Here is a 21456-nt window from a genome sequence, read left to right as displayed (position 1 = left end):
AACGGGGGAGACTAAGGGGAAAAAGGAGCAAAACCAAGCGGGAAATTGAACTGGGAGAAAACATGGGAGAGTGAGGGGGAAAATGGGGGAGACTGAGGGGGAAATTGAAACTGGGACAAAATGTGAGAGGCTGAGGGGGAAAATGGGGAAGACCGAGGGGGAAAAATAGAGAAAATGTGGGAGACTGAGGGGGGAAAAGGAAGGAGACCGAGGGGAAAATGGGGGAGACCGAAGGGGAATTGAAACAGAGAAAATGGGGGAGACTGAGGGGGAGAACGGGGCAGAGCAAGGGGGAAATTGAAACAGAGCAAGTGTGGGAGACTAAGGGGGAAAATGGGGGAGGCCGAGGGCAGCTGAGATAAAACGAGGGAAAGCAAGGGAAAAATGAGAACAAGGGAGAATGAAGGAGAATGAGGGGAAACGAGAGGAGAAAATGAGAGAAACTGAGCAGAAGTGAGGGGTAGAGGGAAAAGGGGGAGGCACTGGGGGAAGATGAAGGACAGATTGGGGAAAAATGAGACCGGTGGAAAATGAGGGGGGAGAGATGGAGGGAAAATGAGAAGGAAGGAGGCTGAGGGAGAACAAGGAGAACCGAGGGCAAGCAGTGCCACCAGCTTCCTCCCAGCCAAGGCTCAGCCCTGCCCAGCCATTCCGGACTGCCGTGTCCGCTGTACTGGGAGCTGTGGTTTCCCTTGTTCTCAGCTCATTTGTGTAGGAAATTAATAAACGGGTGAGATTCGCTGCCGCCAGCGGCGGGGAAGCGTGGGCCGAGGGAGGGAAAAGGGGCGGGTTGGCGCGGCCGGGGCGCACAACAAGGCCCAAGCGCTTGGTGCCGGCTGGCGGCCGTGCTGCGCCGTCCTGGGGGGCCGAAGCCAAGCCCCAGAAGGGCACCCGGGAACGGGGTGGGGGCCCGAGCCCAGCCACGCCGCAGGGCAGGAGCGCTCCGCCGCGCCCGCCGCGGGGGAAGGGGGGGGCCGGCGAGGCCCCACTCCCGCCCACCGCCCGCCCCGCCTCCCACTCCCCGCTTGACCCAGCGCCGGCCCCGCCCCCTCCCCCGCCCCCTCGGCAGCCCGCCCGCCGCCGGTTGGGCGCAGCGGCTGCCCATCAGGCGGAGGAGGGGGAGGCCGGCGGCGCCCGGGCGGAAGCCCCGCCCCCAGGCGTGAGGCGGCGCAGCTATTGGCGGCGGGCGGGTGCCTCTCTGGTGGCGTCGGTTTCCGGTTCCGCGGGGCGGGCGCCGGGGGGGTGGCGGGGCTGGTGCCTGTGAGTGACACACAATGAGGCGAGCGGCGGCGGCGGGGCCGTGAGGGGCCGCGACCGAGGAGGCGGCGGCGGCGGCCGAGGCGGCGGGGAGGGGGGTGGGGGGGGACGGAGAGCGGCTTCGCTCGTAGAGGGGGGGGAAGAGAGGGGGGGAAAGAGACCCCCCCCCGCCGACCGGCCAGCGAGACCGCCGCGGCGGGAGCGAGCGAGCGAGCGGGGCCCGCGGCGCTGCGCCCAGCCATGGACAATCAGGTGAGGGGAGCGGCGGCGCCCGCCCTGCCGCGCTGCCGCGGGGGTGGGGCCCCTCGGCGCCACCCCTCCCTCCCCCCTCCGCGCGGGGGGCACGCGTGGGAGGGGCCGGGCTCCCCCCTGCACCGGGGGAGGGGGCCCTGCATCGGGGAGGGGGGGCCCATCCCTGTCCTGAAGGACGGGGGGGTTGATTCCCCCCGGTGGCGTTGGGGGGCATCGTCCCCCCCACCTTGGGGGAGGCACACCTCCTCCCCACACCCCCTTTTTGGGGAGGGGGGGATGTTGCTCAGCCCTCGCCCCTTCATGGGCGGCCGCGCTGCAGCCTCGCCCGCGGCGGGGGGTGGCAGCAGCATTTCCCGCAAATTCCTGCCCGGGCTTATTGACGGGGAGGGGTGGTGCCGGCGTCCCTACCCCCCTCAGCCGCGGTGCGAAGGGTTAATGCCACCGAGAGAGTTATTGCCGCTCCGGGGAGGCGGTGAGAAGCCGGCTGGTAGCGGCCGGGCTGCTGCCGTGCTGCGGCGGGCGGGGATGGATGCTGGAAGTTTACCTGAGGTGATGTAGGGCAGCTGGCTCGGGCCTTTTGTGTGCGGGTGCGTGCGAGCTGGTCCCAGGTTACCCATGGGCCTAAGGTTCAGGAGGTGAGCCCCGCTATCCTTTGAATAATCAGCCAAAGGAGAGCGAATGGAAACCGGTTATGGCTTTCAGGCAATTAGCACATCAAACAAAAAACCAGAGCAGCCTTCAGAATGTTTATTGAGAAGTTGAAAAGCAGACTCCTTTGTATTATTACAAATTGTTTGAATAGGATCCTGATTTCCCTTTGTTGGGAGACACGCTTGGAGGAAAAAAAAAAAAAACCTCCATTTTCAGTGGAGCAACTTTGGATGTTTGTTATGTTGGGAGATCTTATTTTCAAATGTGTTTCAACTTCTGGCTTAATTCGTAGCGATTGTTAATTGGACCGATATGTGAAGAGTAGAGCAAGTACAACTTTCGCTCTCAGTTAAACAGTTCTCTCTTATGTTTAATTTTGTTCTCTTCCACATAGTCCCATCTGTTTCTCAGCTAAAATTTCTCAGCCTTTTCAACTAGAAAGGCAAATTCTGTAGACTGGCAGTCATTTGCACTTCTCTGGAGAGGGGTAGTAACTGGCAACAGTAGCACAATTTAAAGGGTAATTATGGAATCGATAACGTGAAGCTGCAGAACAGACTGGCTCAGTTGATGTGAACGGTTGCGTGAACGCTGTGGGAAGTATCCCAGATAAAGCAGGCCTGCAAGCACCCTCCTCTGTGAGCTTGGGATTTAGGCAGACGGCCTCCACATAATGCTCTTCTCTCCTGCGGTGGACTGCTGTGCTTCGAGTGAAACACACCTTGCCTTTTTTCTTATTCCTTAATATGACACGAAAGAACAGACGGCCGTGTACCTTCATTTTTAGCACAGGAGCGAGATGGAGCCAGCGTAGATAAGCCCTAAAGCGTAGAATGGGAAAAAATGGCCTGCCAAGAGAACTTGCAGAGGAAGGTAACCTAAAGAAATGTTGTAGTAATACCAGTGAAGCAACTGATTAGATGAGTTTGTCCCTGAGTCTTGTAATTGATGTGTTGAATGGCAGCTGAAGGTATTTTGCTATAAAGATAACTGCCTGAAAGAGTGTGTTAAGGCTTATAGTTGAAATTAGAACTGGACTGCAATTTGGGAGGTCGAGCTTTGATGCCTGGTACCCTGTAGACCTCTTGTGTGATCTTTTTACAAAGAAAAGAATACTGAGATTGAGTGACTTAACGCTTTTTCAGAAAGTATTAACCATGCTCTGAAAATCACATTCCCATAAAATGTCAGGTTGGATGTGCAAAATATTTTTTGAGCATTAATCATGGTCGTACTCCTTGTTGCAGTTCCTCAGTGGGAAAAGGAGGATGATACTTTTCCTCAACATTTGTCTAGAGCTCGGGAAGCTTTCTCTTTCCGTGTTCATTGTCTCACATCATGCCCTCAGTTTGGCTCTGTGTCCACCTGTAATATAGGTAATGACAATGTTGCCTTTCCCGATGGTAATTGAGAACTGCCAGAGAGAATAAAATGTTTGTTTTCAAGTCTTAGGTGAAGAAGGGGGTAAGGACTAAAAACGGCCTTTTTTTATAACCTTCCAGTTGCTGAAGCTGGATTTTGATAGGTTTGGTTTCGGATTGCTGTGCTGCTGGTCTAGTTTGTGTAACATATATGCACAAAATTAGTAAGTAGTTGGATACCTCAGGTGTTCCATCTCTGCAAATCTTGCACTAAGATTTGCTTGCTTTAACTTGTGTCTGAATCATGTTTGCCTTTCCTCTGTTACATCTGTTTAATTCATTTGCTTTCTTCTGACTGTGAAGTCTGCAGAAATATGTGGATCTTCACAATTAGTTTAATCTGGTTTTAAGACATTTAATGGGATTTTTGTGCTTTGAGTAAGACATTGAATACACCTCTTACTCAATGATTAAAGTAGGATTCGGGAGTGCAAATCAGAATTAGGTCATTTTGGTGTTGGATATTGTGCAGGCATGCTATATGTTAATTTGGTCTTTCAAAGTGCACTGATAAAATATATTTAAAAGAATACAAGGAGCATCTTAGTTTTATTCTAATGGATTACATATTCTAGAGAATATCATAAACCACCAATTCATGATCTAATTTTTCCGGTTTTCAGATTAGTTTTCTGTCAGTGTTGTGAATTCTGTAAACTGTGAACATCAAGTTCTGTCTCTGACACTTTCTAGAAATAAGGATTCCGCAATTAGGACTTTGGCAATTTATATGATAAGTGAAGCAGGTAAACCTATCCCTCTTCCAAAGCTGTTTTCTCTGCAATGCTAGTATTAGGAAGAAAATAGGTATGAAATGCTGCTAGGAGCTATTTTTATGATACCTTTTCTGTTGACAACACTGTAGTTTTCAGAATGAGACTAATCTCTCTGTGGAGGCTGTTGTATTCCTCCCCTGCGGTGATCTAGCATCTTCTGTCGGTGGGGCTCAGCATTATACATAACGTGTAAGCTGCTTCATTTTGCTTATGGTCTTACCTCTGTCCTAAAACAGTGCACGGTTCAAGTAAAATTGGAGCTGGGGCACCGAGCCCAACTGCGGAAAAAGCCCACCACTGAAGGGTTTACTCATGACTGGATGGTGTTTGTCCGTGGCCCGGAGCAGTGTGACATCCAGCATTTTGTGGAAAGGGTGGTCTTTCGGCTACATGAGAGCTTCCCAAAACCCAAGCGAGGTGAGTGCAGTTTTGAAGATACATTATCACGTCTTTTCTGTATGAAAGAGCATTGTGCAAGTCAAGGTTGTCTTGGACTGTCACTGTTCTGTAAAATATCTCTTTAAAGAGGAACAAAATGTATGTCGCGTGCACTTCAGCTTTAACCTTTACTGTCTTTGTTTGAGGAAGGTCAGGGAGAATGGGACCTTTCTTCTGCTGAAAGGGCTGGAGGTGAGATGCTTTCTCCTCTTATTTAAGCATTAGTACATGCAGATTCTCGAGACAGTGACAGCAGAAGATAATTCATGTTACAAAATGGGAAAGATGGGTTTGATTTGTTAATATTTGGCAACACAAGCTGGAAGCATGTGACTGGTGAGAGATGCTCGAATATCGGGCTCGTATACGTACTGGAGTATGTAGACTTTTGCACTGATCATTAAGTAGCCATCAGGATTCCTGCAATTTCTAGTCTCAGGTGCCAGTTCAGGTAGCATTAACTCAGCAGAAATCGGTGATGCCGAGGGGGTGGTGTTGTCTCTTCACCAGTGGCTGTATGTTCCAGCTGCACGTATGTGTGCAAGCACTGTGCGGTCGGCATGGCTGGGGAGACTATACAGATTGTAGTGTTTATTCTCTGCTGGATCTGTTCTTTGCTCTTTCTGACTGTGCAGCAACATGAACCTTATTCTTGGCACAAGGCAGCAGGAACGCAGGTTGAGGTAGAGGAGCAGGAATTGCCCTTTTCAGCAGCAGCGCAGAGTTAGATCTGCTTACGGTTGTGTAACTGCATCTGCAGCGTTATGGCTATGAAGTGCTACAAGGAACACTGGCTGCCTAAGAGTATTGCTGTAAATTACTTCATAATGTGCATTCTTTGAAATATTTGGAAGACTGCTGGTCATGCAGGATGTCTTAGGGCTACCTGCTACACTGGTTATTTGTGAGAGTCCACAGTGGAAAGGTGTTCAGCTCATAAGGGTGTGAATCTAGGCTGTATGTTAATAATATCTCCTTCACACTGATGTAGTAAAACTGATGAATGATAAGCAAGTGCAGTACTGAGCTGAAAGCTAATTTATAGAATAAAAGTTACAATCTGCTGTGCTACAACTCTTGTCATCTGGTGTAATTACTTTATTACAAACAACCGTGTTGGGATAGTACGTGGTCTTTGCTCAGTCGGTTGCCATATCATCTACCTTTAAAGAGGCTGTTTTTTCAGATCTCTAGGTTTTTGCATACTTTTTTTAAGCTTGCTCATCATGCCAGCTTGCTTTTGACCAAAGTGTGTCTGGGTTGTACATAAATGGTACAGCATATGCATACTATTTCTAGAATTGTTTGAAGGGTTTCTTCAGATGGATCGCTCTTACTTGTAGCAGAATCTACTGGTGAAGGTAGGCCTGTGCTGCTAGCAGATTGCTTGTGTAGTAATTTTAATTTGTTAGAGTGGCAAAGGAACAAAGGCTGCTTGGCAGATAGTCTTAAGCTTCCTGCTGCCATATTGGCACTGTTCTTTGGTTTTGGGCTTTTTCCCCTAAATGATAGGGTTCTTACATGAAATTCAAGTTAAAGCAAGTCTTGAGATTTTTCTTATTTTTAGATAGGCTCTTTTTTCACAGTTGAATTTTGAGGACTGCTTTCTACCACCTTAACGAGGGTAGAAGTGCTTAGAGCTGTGGATAATATATCTACATTAAAAGGAAAATAACTTGTATGTTTTTTAGGTTTGAGGTACTGTTTCCTAATCATATTAATTACTTGGAATTATTTAGAGAAAGTAAAAAGATTTGCACTGAATTCCTCTAATTACTTAATTGACTTTATTTACATATATTGTAGTGCATAAATTATATGCAAGTGCATCCGGTTCCTGAGAGGGAGAATATCTGTGCTGGTCTCATGTTTCTTCTGGCAGCTGTTACGTGTAGCATGGCCAAATAAATGATCCTGGAATCCTTCGAGTCGGCTATCGCTGTACTGAAATGCAGTGGTAGATGATGGGAAGGATTCAGTAGCATGAAGATAACAACAGGTAGAGGGACAGGGGGAACTGAGGCAGGAAGCATGCAGATTAATTTCTTAGAAGCGATTAACTTTTGTAATCGATATTTCTGCAGTAAGCAGCACTGTGACCTTAGGGGCAAATGGTTTAACCTTTCTCCGTTTCCTTGTATGTGAAATAAATAGCAGTGCTTACCTGCCCTTCAGGTTTGTTAGGACGTTTGGGTGAAGCAGCTTGTGGTATGGCCGTTACGTAATTATGAAGATTGAGCATTGCAGGAGAGCATTTCAAGGAAAAAAAAAAAGATCCACTTGTATGGTACAGTGTTTAGATTAATAAATAGAGGCATCAAAGTAAATTTTACCTCTCCGTACTGTTCCAATTCCAACCTTTTAGGCCTTCGCCTTTTTTTTGCAAGACAGCTTTAACTGGCAGTTTGCATTGTTGTGGAACAGCACAGAAATGTAATTGTATCTCGCTGCAAAAGGCGGGGGGAGAATCTCACAGAGACTCTGGCATGGAGTGTTTTATGTTTCCTTTCCATGGGAGGAGCTAAGAACAGATTTTCATGTTCTTAACTAAGCCTATGACCACCATCTTATTTTGTTTTTTTTTTCCCCAAAGGTCAGCGTTTTAAACGTGTCCTGAGTTGTCAGAGGCCCATTTCTCATCTCGCCACTCCTTTTTTGCTCAGATTAAGTTGCATTATATTCAAAGTTAACGTTTGTCTATTCTCTTTTCAGTGTGCAAGGAGCCCCCTTACAAAGTGGAGGAGTCTGGCTACGCAGGCTTCATTATGCCCATTGAAGTGCACTTCAAAAATAAGGTAGAATCTGATTTCTGGTCTTCTAATTGTTTTGAGCTGTGCCAGAGCCTGAAACTGCCTGACAGAAAGACTCTAAATTATGTGACTGTTTTATGTGTGTGTTTTTTATTAGTCTAATAAATAGAATTTAACTGGGAGTTGGAAGCTCCTGCCAGACTTCAAAAGAAAGCTTTTGGCAGAAATGGAATAGTATAGAAAGGTAATATCAGGACAGTGTGGTGGTCCTAGAGATTTTGAACAGATTTTACTACTTGTAACAAGCTTCTCCAGCATGGATATTGCTAAAGCAGTTTAAAAAATTTGATGCAAATAGGGAAGTAAATAAGCATAAAACACTGATTTTTATGAACATTTGTAAATACTGTGTTGACTGGCAATATATTAAAAAAATCAATTTTTTTATTTGTAATCTTACTAAATTAACTGTACAGGTATAAAATTTGTATAGGCCCGACAAACACTTGCATATATAGGACAAGTATTTACAGCTATGTTAAAAATATTGTTGTTCTGGTTCAATACTCTTCCAAAAAGAAAAAACTGAATATTTTAAGTCTTAAGATGCATTGCCAACAAGTGTATGAAAGTTAAAATTTGGGATTTACTGCTTGCTTTAAGTCTTACCACAAAGGTCACATGCTACGTGACTTGAAGAAGGTTATGAAAATAGGGATTTGGGCACTTGTGTTCGTATTAACTCAGTTTCAGTTAAATTGTTTTGTTAAACATGAATACCGAATCTTTCTGGTTTTGATTACTACATAAATAAAAAAATAATATTCTGCTTATTATCCCTAAGAGGGAACCTAGATAAACTAAAAATTTGACCATTAAGCCACACCACTATAATGTATGCTCTCAGCCCTCCCAGCACAAGCCGTTACCCCAGGTTTTGTTGACAGCAGACCACACATAACAACCTCCTGTTATTTAGCTTCTCAGCGTCCTTTCCATTGTACCTCCCACAAACATATCTGTCCATCATTTCCTTCTCGCCCCAGTCTAGCACAGTATACTCTCCTGGCAGTGTCATTTTGTGAATAAGTAACATTTTACTTTGTTTTCTGGACTACCGCATTGCTCTTACCCCACTTTATGAGTTTGAGTAATAAGCTCATATAGGCTCAAATAACGAGACTGAACCACAAGAAGACTTGTCTTCTAAACCTGGGAACGTTTTGCCCACAACTTTCTTTTGGGTGGGTGGGGTAAGCCAAAAGGATGTGAAGAGAAATGGCAGTTAGCAGGGGATGAAAGTTGTTGATAGAAGCAGCCTTTTTGGCAAACGCTGAAAACTATGACTTGAATGCAAAAAAAAAAACCCTCAACAGCTTAAAAGTAAGTTTGACTTCTAGTGGCTTTTCTGAGGTTTTGAATGGAAATCAGGAAACTTCATCTGCACTGTATGCTGGCTTAATTCAGGTTCAAAATCTACCTTTACATTCCTGACCAAAAAATGTGAACTTCTCCATGCTCATTTCTTGTAAGGGGAATCTTGAATGACTGTGATGAGTGAACTGTGTTTTGTCTCTACTCCTACCTTTTATTTTTCTTTCCTTTTTTCACCCAGTCTTTTCTCACGCTTGCCTTTTCCCTGCAGGTCTCTGATGGCTTTGTCTTTCACAGGCCCTCAGATCCTTCTCTCTCATTTCTGCCTCTCCTGTATTTTTTTTGTAGGTGCACTGTTTGCATTGACTGTCGGTCTGCATTTGTCTGCTGTCTTTTTCTCCATCCCTTATATTCGTATGCTCCTCGCAGAATATGGAACTGGCAGCTTTTCTGAATATAGCTTGATTTCACACCCGCCGGGGTCATCACTTCTCATTGTTTGTATAAACACGTGACTGTGTAGTTGCTCTTTCTAGCATTGGGGATAGGATGGCTTTTATAAATAAGGGAAATAGGTGGTCTCTGTTAGTGGAAACAATGGAAGTAGCAGTTAAATCAGGAGAAGGCGGTCTGGTTTTGGCATTTTGGTCTTCAGAAACATGAAAAATAAATAGGAGAACAGGTTTAATTACAGACTTGTTCTCAAACTACAGATCTTCAAAATACTCATGTTTGCCCTGGTTTTCAGATGCATGCATTATGGAGAATTTCCACTTTTAAGCTGATTGACAAATTAACTAATTAAGGAGTTTCAAACAGCGCCTCCCATTATTAAATTGGGGCAAGCAGTGGTTGAAGGAAAACGTGATAGCTTCCATATTCCAGCACATCGTTTGAACAGAGACACGTTCCCAGGTTCAACCATGAACTTGAAATACATGAGCTGTACTGAAGTTGTTTGAAACTTGCTTTTACTGCTTTAAAGTAATTTTTCCATTCTTATGTCAGCAAATGTTACATTCTCTGCACATTTGGAAGTTAAGCACAGTACTTACAATTGCTGGAAGCTTAGAAGCTGATGATGTGAAGAATTTGGCTCCTCTGACCGCTGTTGCCCAGTGATAATGCCATCTTGAAATATTAAGAGCTTTGATTATTTTCAGTAAGTGGAGTTGAAGGAAATGTAAGAGGTAAATACTTCAGCAGAGATGGAAGTGCAAAGACAAAAAATAAGCAAAGACTGGGATATAGTAGAAATGAAAGAGATTGGGAAGGAGGAGGGAAATAGTAAAGCCTTTAGAATACAGCTGATTTTCTCCTGCATTAAAGAATATGACATTAAAGCACCAAATAAGTCTTTACTACTTCAAGACCATATGTTCACTCCGATCTCTGTAAACCTGTTGACGCTGGTGAGGATCAGCTGTTGTGTGTAGAGCATACATTGTTCTGAATTTGCCTGAATTGATTACTGCATTTGGGACTCATCCTTGAGTGACTCTTTTGAAGTAGATGTTATGGATTGATTCAGGGATTGGGTAGAAGATGCTGTTTCGTAGGTGGCTGGGCAGGAGGAGTGGGGTGGGTCTTTCTGGCCATATGCTCCCTACATTCTAGCACGTGTTTGTTGATGTGTGTCCTCTCAGTGGAAACAAGAGTTGCAAGGGCTTTGGGATTTGTTTATTGATGCATGTTTAGCTTTGTAAAGGTGAGAAGAAAAAGGATTTCAAGGGGGAGTGAACTAATCTGTGGAGGTTGATCTTTGACAGGGTTGGCTGAAATTTTTTTTTCCACAGTTTAAGCCTCCTTTCTTAGCTGTTTCCTTTCCCTGTTCTAATTTGTTACTAGGATGATAAATAGCGGTTGTCAGAGCCAGTGTACTCTTTGCTTTGGCTAAAGAAACACAGGCCTGTTCACTGCTAAGGAACAGTTTTACTAAGAATGGATTAAGAATGGTTTCAATGAACTTCATTGGGGATTTTTTTTTTTTGGCAACTTTGCAAAAAACTGCCCATTAACCCTTTGTGTTGGAGCATGCTCTTCTTGTTATCGTTGTTGTCTCCTTGGAGTAGCAGAGTCAGCGCTGTGGGCACCACTGAAGCTTTTGATGCCTTTCTGTCAGACAGGGAAGTGTCAGCAGAGTATTAAAAAAGATGCAAGAGCCTGTTCTTACCCTCTATGAACATAGTTACGCCTTGCTGGCTTGCATTTGTCCTTCCTGTGCTGTAATTCAGTTCCTCAATAAGCAGGTGCTTTCTCAGGCTTGTCATTTGAATTACAGAATATCTGTTTTGCATATTGCTGTGACCTGGGCAGTTTGTGTATCTGAGCTTTCTAGAGAGTTGCAGTGGTCTCTACAGGCCTCAGGACTTGCAGGCTCTTTTGATGCTGGTGGCCTGCTAGAGCCTTTGCCTCTGTAACTGAACCTGTAAAACAAATGCCAGGTCTCAGTAGGTTGAATGAGAAAGCTTTTGAAAGCACGGTTGACTAATGATAGTGGATCATTTGGGATTGTTGGGCTGAAAATGTTGGTATGCTATTTTTATTTCTAAATCCTTTGTGTTCCTTCCTATAATGAGGGCTGCTGTTAGTGGCTTCTGGTGCTTGAATCAATACAAAGTGGGTACAATAAATGTGTTGCTGTTTTTCTACTGCTCTTCTCCACCCCTCTCCCCCACTCAATTTCAACAGTCTTGAGACTGTTTTTCATGGCCTTGTTGTCTCCAAATACATCTCTCATAGTGGCATATGTTGTAATCTTGAGGCTGTAACACAGGTATGACTTTGGTATTCATCCCGTTACGTTTTTGCATCCTAATCAAATTAGATCACCCCCCCACACACACAAAGCTAAAGGTCTAGTATGCTTTCATGCTATTCTGATGTAAGGCAGATGATATTAATGCAACATGGATAAGATGTTGTATTAAAGTCTCTTTAAAGATATTACCTCCCAATTTCAATGCTAGAGATAAAAGGCTTCCAGTATTTACATAATGGATACATGTAACTTGAGCATTTTCTATTAGTGAAAAAGGAGATAAGCAAAGAAAGCAGAGAAATCCATTTGATTTTTCCTGTTAGGTTCAAAATAAAAACATTCTACCCCTTCTGCAGTATTTATAGGTGTGATATATATAAAATACCTAGAAAAATACTGGAGAAGGGAAAAATTACTCGTGTTTCAAAGTAGGAACTCAGACATTGTATGTGGGTTGCATGTAGGACAGGGAAGGTGAAACTGGAGATCAATTAGAGCTGCGTGTCAGGACTGTGCCGTCGGGAAGGTATTGGCTTGTGAAATACTCCTGAGGAGGGTTGTTGAGTGTTTGCGTGAGACATTGGATTTTACGTAACAAATTGCTGTGTTATTGGGGCAGGGTTTGCACAGGTTTGAGGAAAGGAGGAGGAGATTTAACCTGTTAGTGTTTATTCAGTGTTGCTGAAAGCAGTGGAAGGAGGAGTAAAACTTGTCATTTTGTCTAGCCTTTAAGTGGAAGCATTTGTTGCTCACATTTTTTAGGTCTGTTCTGTATCATCTTACCAAATCTGCAGCACATTCTTTTGTGCTGCTGGTGACTGGTGAATCTTATTTTACCTTTTACTGTCATAAACGAATACATATTATCAGTTTACCCATTCTTCTATCTGAGCAGACTGTTTTCCTGGCCAGAACAGGAAAATTTGGGCTGTGTGTGTGTTTCAGTAGCCGCTCGGTGTGGCACATTAACAGGCACCCCCGTGTGCTGAATGGATTGCAGTGCCTGGCAAGGAAGCCTTGTCAAATGTAGCAGCTCTATTAGCTGTGCCAGCACCATATCATGTATTTACAAGAGCTAGTAGGTTATTGAATGCTTGTCTTTGAGCAATGAGTATATTTTCCTAATTTTCTAACAAAGTAATAGGCTTCTGATGGGGGAGAGTTCCAAAATGCTGATCTCTGTAATTTTACTTAACCCTGTAGAATTTCAAAAAAGATAAGGGTGTTTCATGGAGCTGTTAGCAGAACGTAAGATAAGGCTACTTGCTTCAAAAAATTAATATTGGGCTATTCACTTTTAAATGTCCTGTCTCGAAGCGGGGTGGAAGACTTGTCAAACGGGTTGTGCAAGCCTGGAGAGGGGGTTTCATTTATACCAACATTATGGACCGGTTACGGATAAATGACTCCGTCAGGCTGGATCTGTGGCAGAAGGGAAGTAGTGTTAGATGTTATAGTTATTGAATAACCACGAGTCTGCTTCCTTGGTGTGCTAGATTTTTGTAGATAATTTTGTTTTATGGCTTTCTAAAAGTGATTTATGAGCTTTATGCGCACGCTACCAGTGAAATTCTTTTGATTTGTGTTAAGTGGCAAAGGGCACACCCTGCCTTAAAAACAGGACAAGGAAATTTTAACAAAAGACTTTGAAAAATTCCTCCTCTTACGAAAAGTGCCAAAAGAACTTTAACCCGTTACTTCAGAACTCAGAAGAAGAATAAAGCAACTTCAGTGTTTGTAACAGAGCAGTGGCAGTCAGTGCAGACAGGAAGCTGGAAAGCAGTAAAAATAAAGTATAATGTACTCAGCTTTGGAGGTTGGAGGTGGAGTAGGGGGATTCACTAGATGGAGGGAAGTTTACAGCAGCTGCAAATAAAAGCTTGGCCCTAGCTTTGTGGTACACACTTCTAGTTTACTTCTCTGGCATCCTGAGATTTCAGGGGCAGAGATAAACCCAGGTTCTAAGGTGGCTTGCTGAGAGATCCCATACCAGGTTAACCATTTCACATCCAAATTTACAATTGAATTTTAATCTGAATAACTGCAATATCTCCCAGTTAGAAATGGATGTGATCCATCCTTTCTAAAGCTTTTCTTGGAAGTAAGGCCCTTTAGAAAAGTTCGTGGTCTCAGAAAACAACAGAATATCCACAAAAAGTCTCTCCCTTTTTCAGTTTTACTTGTTGACATCAAGGGTTGAATATCAGAAGGTGGAATCATCTAAGAGTAAAGCTTGGCTTGCACGTATAGTTGCTCCTCAGGCAGGGGAGTATGTAAAGTGGTGGTACAGTATGAAAACAGACTGCCTGGCCCTAAGTTGGTGGGTGAAAAAGTCCCTACACTATCACAACTCCAAGCAGCGGGATGTGTAGATCCCAACATGTTATTTAGAAAGGCTTCGAGTGTGGCAGTGTGGACTCAGGGTGGCTTTTTATGTAAAGTTAAAGGATGTGTAGGTCCAGGTCAATTGAGAGAGACTTTCCTTGGTTTTCTTTTTTTTAACTTGCCGCCGCCCCCCACCCCCCCCCCCCTTGATGGTTGTTTGGAGGGAAGAACCTTTTAGGGGGGGCCGGATGGGTTAAGCTTTGGAGTGTCTTGAGCTGTAATCATTAGCTGTCAATGAAGGCAGTAAAGGAAAGAATGTTTATTTGCGGCTTTTTGCTTTGAGACTTTTGTACTTGTTCTTTTAGGAGTGCTGTAATCTTAACTATTCGCTGGGGGGTGGGGGGGTGCTTCTGATGGGCTGAGACGATACAAAGGATATTTTAATGATCATGGTGCTTGGCTAGGACTCTGTTCCCAGGGCGGTCGTGATCTCTGAGTTGGAGAAAAATCACATTGAAAAACTGTCTTTAATTTTACAAAAAGTGGAAGCTCATCAACAGAGGTACGATAAATATTTGGGAGGTCCTCTGATGCTTTTGAGTCTGTATAAAAAATGGGATACCTAAGGTAAAAGGGAAATGAATCTGCAGCCCCTCTCCTGCTCTGAAAGCAAACAGGCAAATGACAAAGCAGAGCTCGGATAATGTGATGGCATACCAGCTTTTGACTAAAGCCTGTTCTTGCTAACATATCCAAGATCAATTTATTCTATGTTGTTCACTAGGAAAGGAATTTTATAAACAATTTTTAGGCCACATTTGGATTTCTATTCATCCATCATTTACGTTTATTAGACTTTGAGGGACCCTCTACAGCTGCTGTTTTAACTCCAGCGTAAGCACACGCATGCAGAGCTCACTAATGATTCGGTTAATGACAACGGTTGTAGCAAAAGAGGAAAATGACAGTGCAGTGTATTTTGCAAGTACTTTTCTTCTTAGAATTCATGTGTTTTAGTAGACATTGAACCCTTTCAAGCGTGTGTGGATTCTTCAGGACTTTCCAGGAGAGGGTCTGAAGACCCTCGTGTTGGTAACGTGTTCTGGCTTGTTAATGGGAGACAATTCTATCGTATGTGTCTGCTCAGATGTGTGCCTCTCAGTTTGGGGAGTTGGGACCCAAGCCCTTGGCTCCCAGGTGAGCTTACGATACTGGTTTTGATGTAAACCAGGTGTGGTTACCACACTTTATTATTAGAGATAGAGTTAGTACAAGAAATGGCTTCTTTAGTGACGTTAGTATCCACCAAGCAAACAGCAGGAATCAGTGTGGTCTGAAGCTGTTTGATGCTTCAACCTATTTTCAGCAAATCTAATGGCTTGGGCTAGAAGCCTGCGGCGTCTGTTCCCATACAACAATGCAACTACACCAGGAAATCAAGCTGCTGGATATGAATTGTGGAAAAGACTGCTGTGCAGCTGCTTGATGTTGCGCATTGAATGAGGCATGTGGGATGCATTCATGTAAATACTGAATGTACTGTAAGGCTCTGTGTGGTTTGCTGGAGAGTCTCTTTTGCCACATTTTGAGTTTTCATCTTGAAATGCAGAATACAAGATAATACCAGGAAATGTCGTATCGATATTTGTAATACACTAGTAGTATGCAGTATTTGCAAATCCAGGAGAGAAAAAAAGGAAGAGATTTCTTCCATTCTGTACTGCAAATGCAGGGTGTTTGCTGTGCTTCTGCAGCAGGTGGAACAAAACCAGTGAGGCGCAGATGATCCCCAACATGCATACAAACTCCGGATTTCTTCAATGAAAGTGCCCTTGGAAAGTTCAAAAGCCTAGGATATCTTCCCTTTCAGCCCCTGCAATATGCATATTGAAAAGGATTTTACAAAACGAGTCATCCTTTTACCATTGCATTTAATCTTTTCTCAGTACTCGCAGAGATCCTGTGAGTTCAGAAGTTGTTCCTTCTCTAAATAAAGGATTATGCTTTGCTTAATATTGATACTTACAGTTCAGTTGCTTCCCAAAGGAGATAGGATCTGAATTTCGGTGAAAACAGAATAGTGGATAGAGTTTGTGAATCTGCTTTCCTAGGAAGACTTGAACAGCTTTAACCAGACAATTGTCAGTCAGTATCCTTGTCGGTGCTTTGCTTTTGCAGTGAAAAGCCTTGCCCCAGTTCCTGATGAACGGTGCGTTAACTTCAGGCGCTTTAGGCACAAATAGTTTTAATTTCTAGCTCTCTGATCTCATGATGAAAAACTGTGAACGCAGCACTTACTCAGTGGTTTATTTGGGATTTTCAGGAGTGACTGAATCCTCTGACTTAGTGTGCTTGCCAAACTTCTTCGTTTTCCCAAAGTCTTTCTTGTTTTTAGGAGGAGCCGAAAAAGGTTTGTTTCACATACGACCTGTTCTTAAATTTGGAGGGAAATCCACCTGTGAACCACCTTCGTTGTGAGAAACTGACTTTCAACAACCCCACCAAGGAATTCAGACGCAAGCTCATTAGGGCTGGAGGGGTAAGTGCCAAAGGGACTGGAGACCTGAAAAGGTTCCGCTGAAATGTGTAGTGATCTTGTTTTGCTCTGGGCTTTCTTTTTAGCTGCAGCCCAGCACGCTACAGTTTTCTACACTCATCTAAAGGATGACCCAGCCAATTTTTACTCCTGGTTATATGACTGCAGCACTTGAAGCAGAACTATACCATTGCTGATGTGATTGGGCACTTCATTTTCAATTTAAATGTGACCATTAATATCAAAGCAGTAAAACCCCTCTGGAAATGGAGATCTGTGGATGTTGCGTGCTGTCCATCAGGCAGTTACAGTTATCTGTGACCTTCCTAGTGCCATGAGCTGTATCAGTATAGAAAAGCTCAAGAAAAGGGAGAGGCTTCCAGTCTGTTCCTTCCTCATTTTTGCCACAGGAAAGCTTAATACTTGGTGCTTCCTGGTCAATAAATGTCCTCTAAACCTGAGGTCAGTTGCTTATGGCTTAGATAATTAAAAAATCAAGGAGAAGTGTTAGATACAGAGTGAAAATGGTTGTGGGAGGAAAACAATAGATACACTCTTGAAGGCACAGTAAGATATGGGTTGCTAGAGTGGATGAACTCTTCTAGGAAAGTAATATGCAGTGATAGACTAAAGAAATGAGCCTCAAATAACTGCAAGATCTAGCAAATTAGTACAAGCCACAAAGTGCATGAAGTTTTTAACCAGACAGAGGATGTCATGACTGTATTCAGAGACACCCCCCATAGATAATAATGTATAATTATGTTCTGTTCAAGGACTTTATTCAAGATGGTCTTAATTGCTGGCAAAATTTCTTCTGAAAAAGCATGTTTCTAGCCTGAAAAAGTAAAAAAAGTCATGGGGAAGTTTGTCAATAGTAAATCTCGGGAGTGGCAAGTGTTCCAAGCTGATCTGTCCAGATCTTCCTTGGCGTGCCAGTACTTTTCTGTACTGGACACAAAGAGGAAGGTGCTTATTTCAGCCATAGGGTGGCTAGGACATCGTTTGCTTTCTAGGATTTTCATAGTACATTATCGTATTCTTTATGTATCGAGGTGTTTCATCTGTGAATCACTTTTGATGCTGTTCATCTAGTGAAATTTTTCAACAGTATTATTCTGACAATATAGGGGAAGTAAGAAGGAAAGTGTTCCATGGAGCTCAGTGCTTGGTGCCTGTCAAGGGAGACACCCAAGGCCTGCATTTTTTTTTTTTTTTCCCCCCCCTGAATGAGTGAATTCAGCTTCTCCTAAACTGATGAAGTCTTGCTCATTCCTTCCAGATTTATCTTGCTACCCTTTTGCAGGGTAAGAGCATTTGCAGCAGAACACACAGTTCTTGTCCAGAGCTTTATTGCCTGCTTGTGCTCAGAATACCGGCGTTCCCTTTGGGAAAGATACTTGATATTTCATGTTGCCTTTCTTTTTTTTGTGGTTTTAATGTTCTGTATTTGAGGACTTGCCTTGAAACTGAGCATTACCTAGCCAATATTTTTTAATGGCCTTTTAAGCAGGGGAAAAAACATTCAAAACATGAATAATAGTGTGTTAATTGAGCAAGTGACTTAACATAATCATGTCTTAATAATCCACACGACTTTTTCTATAAATTTTTCTCCTCTTTATTACTAGGTAATGGTAATGCCAGAAGGAGCAGAAACTGTTTCAAGGCCAAGTCCCGATTATCCTATGTTACCCACAATACCACTCTCTGCCTTCTCTGATCCCAAGAAGACCAAACCATCCCATGGGTCAAAGGTCGGTGAAGCATGCTTTTGTGTCATCCTGAGGTGAAGAAGGCTTTCAGGACTTGCTACTAAGAGCTTGTTTAGCAGCTGTTTCTGGCTGCTTCTAATTCTGCAACCTTCTTCCTTGTACTCTGTGGTTCACTAGCTAATGGTCTGGAACTTAGCATAATTTAGGAGGCCTTTTTATGATTTGCTAGACTTCTCTCCAGGGAAATTTTGAACAGAAAATTAAATGTCCAAGACTGGAATTTTTGGTGAACCATATCTTCCTCCTGATCTGCTATAGCAGATAAAGTTGAACGGAGTCCTCCCTGATTGTTCTGACTTGTATCCTTGATGCTGAGGGTGAATGATGTGGATCTTCCACTGTCTGTCGTGTAAAGCTGTACCCCAAGTCCTTGCATCTCTTAGCAGCGAGGCTGAGTAGAGTCAGCACTTCCTCTGTCATCAGGACTGCTTAGGGTGGTGGTGTAAAGAACATAAAATATGCTGTGCTTGGTCAAACTAGTGATTTCAAGATTTGATGTTTGCCTCCAGCAGTATCTAGTTCTTGAAACTTCAGAAGAACCTTAAGTTTTCTTTTTTTCACTTATGTGATGAAGCTATTTTTGTATAATTCTATACAGGAGAAACAATCCACAAGCAATGTGTTTTGAAGCAGATTATATACACTTTATCAGCCTGAGCAGTCACAAATATTAACAGCAATTCATTTTATAGTGTAATTCAATTCTGATATCCATTTTCTTCAGGGCTCTAAACACTTCTGGCACTTCAGTCATGCTTTCTGATGTTGATGTTATGAAACAGAATAAAGATGACTTATCTGTGAGTGGCTGATTTAATTCTGGTCAGGAATTAAGCATTAGAAAAGAGAGAAGGCAGAAGAGGAATAAAGGGCTCTGACACAAGCTCTGGTGAAAATTGCCAGTAGCTAAAGAGACAGTAGTCTCCTTCTCTTCCTCCAGGTTGCCCTCAGAGGTGCAGGTGTGTTTGCATCTCAGCGTGTCCCGTTCACACTCCAGTGCCTCCCCACAAGACCCACTTCTATAAGTGTTTTCAGTTCACCTACAATTCGCAAAGGGAAGTGCTCCTTTGCCTTCATGTGTACCTGACTCTTAGGATGGGCCGGGTCCTAACAATTGCTGTCTTGAAGCTCTTATTAAAGGTGATGAAATGCCCACTGATATCAGAGACTTTGGTGCTCTTACGGTTGTGGGGACATTCAGTATTTTTGTCAAGTTGCAGTGTGGTTGATGTGGTGAGTTGGGGGCTAGGCTGTGAACATAACCTGCATTTACCACGGATGTGATTTAACCTTAAAAAAATTTCTTTAGTTGCTGGGGGGTTTTTTTTCCCCCTAAAATGTGATGTGAAGTAGAACTGTGTAACACAGCTAGAGTGAGTTTCCTCTTATCTGGCTTCAGATGTTAACCCTGCAGATTAAATCTGAACTAAACATCTATAGATGTTTATAGACCATGGAAAGGAACAGGCGTTTGTGAAACATGCTTCATCCTGTCCTAATGTAGATGTTTAAGTGCCTACTGTCAATTTCTGTCCATCAGCTTTAGGGAAATGTAGATGTTTACCTCGGAGGTAGATAAGTACATTAGGCAACTGTGGGTGGATGTCTACATGAAACAAATGCTAAGATGTGATTTATGAGCATGTGTTTTATAATTCTATGCAGAGCTTCAGTTTCATACCTAGCTTGCTTGTTTCTGTTGCTGAATTTTTAGGATGCAAACAAGGAAAGTAGCAAGGCATCCAAGCCACACAAAGTAACCAAGGAACACAGAGAGAGGCCAAGAAAAGACTCTGAGAGCAAAAACTCCTCCAAAGACCTTGAAAGAGAACAAAACAAGCCTTTGAAGGACTCCTCCAGAAAACCAACTGAGAACAAACTGCCTAAGGAGGAGAAGGCACCTCCAAAAGCTGCTTTCAAGGAACCAAAACTGGCCGTGAAGGAGACCAAACTGGAGAACACTTCTCCAAAGGGTGGGCCACAGCCGGAGTTAAAGTCTTCCAGCAAGAGGCCCTCCAATGTGGAGTCACCAAAGCCTAGTGCCAAAAAACAAAAAAAGAGTAGCTCCAAAGGGGTAAAGAATATCCTAGGGACATCTCCCAGAACCTCGTCTTCCTCATATCCAGAGAAGAAACAAACCAAGGAGAAGATGAATGCCAAAGTGGAAAAGGTAAAATCTGAAAGTGAGGCCAAGGAGATCAAAAAGCCTGTGGAAATGGAGGAGTCAAATTCAGAGGATGAAACTTCTTTCAAGTCAGAGGTGAGTAGGGATTTGTCCTCTACCAGAATTTTTAAGCATGCTGTTTAAATCCCTGCATGAAATAGATGTTCAGAAATATCCCCTCAGACAAGATAGAGAACCAGATTGGCAAATGCTTAGGCTGGGTTGTATCTGAAATAAAACTCTTCTTTGAAAACCCTATCAGTATTAATCGTTATTGCTACCTGGTTTGCTTCCTATTTCAGATACGCAGTTCTATTTAGATTTATCTGCAGGCAGAGTTATCAAAAAGTCGGAGTTTAAGGTTATGGTCTCGTTCATCCCTTGCAGTGACATTTATAGAGCTAGAGTGGGCATAGATACGCTTTCTACCTGCTTATGATAACATAATGTCTTTGAATGTGGTCTTAATTCAGAAAAGGAGGAAATAATTTCAGTTTTGTTTCTGAAGAAAGCAGTATTAAAATGTAAATAGAAAACCTTATTCCTGACATAGCCTGTAAGAAAAGTGCTATTGGCTAAAGCTCAAAATACAACCACATGCCACTAAACCTTAATAAGTTGTGCTGTAAAACATAAAACAAATTATGTTACTGTACTACTATTTTTAAAAGCTGTCTAAATATGTTTTCCTTTTTACAACTATGAACATTCCTCTATCCTCTGCCGTCTAAAAATCGTTTTCCAAAAGAAGGCCAAAAAAAAAAATAATAGGAGGAGAAAGACACAACTTAAATCTAAACTCTCACTACTTTTTGCTTGTATATTTTATATTTGCTATAAAGAATCCATATATCTTCTAACAGTACTCACAGGATAATGTCACATGAATTTTTGAACTGCTTCCTACTGACCACTTCTGGAAGGATTTGTCTTACTAGAATAAATCTTTTTGTATTATGATTTAATCAGCACCATG

General features: G+C 43.1%; 1 protein-coding gene across 1 annotated transcript in view; it reads left to right on the top strand.

Annotated features, from left to right (window-relative positions):
- Positions 1–1368: 1368 nt before the first annotated feature.
- The window catches only part of MLLT1 (MLLT1 super elongation complex subunit), a 32154-nt gene continuing 12066 nt past the window's right edge, over positions 1369–21456 (top strand). Inside the window, exons 1-6 of the mRNA XM_074808489.1 lie at positions 1369–1509; positions 4594–4774; positions 7508–7590; positions 16401–16544; positions 18173–18298; positions 20031–20576. Coding sequence (XP_074664590.1) covers positions 1498–1509; positions 4594–4774; positions 7508–7590; positions 16401–16544; positions 18173–18298; positions 20031–20576 — 1092 coding nt within the window. The 5' untranslated portion in view covers positions 1369–1497. The remainder of the gene's footprint in view (positions 1510–4593; positions 4775–7507; positions 7591–16400; positions 16545–18172; positions 18299–20030; positions 20577–21456) is intronic.

The sequence above is a fragment of the Strix aluco genome, chromosome 29 (genome assembly GCF_031877795.1).
Source record: "Strix aluco isolate bStrAlu1 chromosome 29, bStrAlu1.hap1, whole genome shotgun sequence".
Classification (NCBI taxonomy): Eukaryota; Metazoa; Chordata; class Aves; order Strigiformes; family Strigidae; genus Strix; species Strix aluco.
Note: the sequence above shows the minus strand (reverse complement) of the source record. Positions and strands in the feature narration are given on the sequence as shown.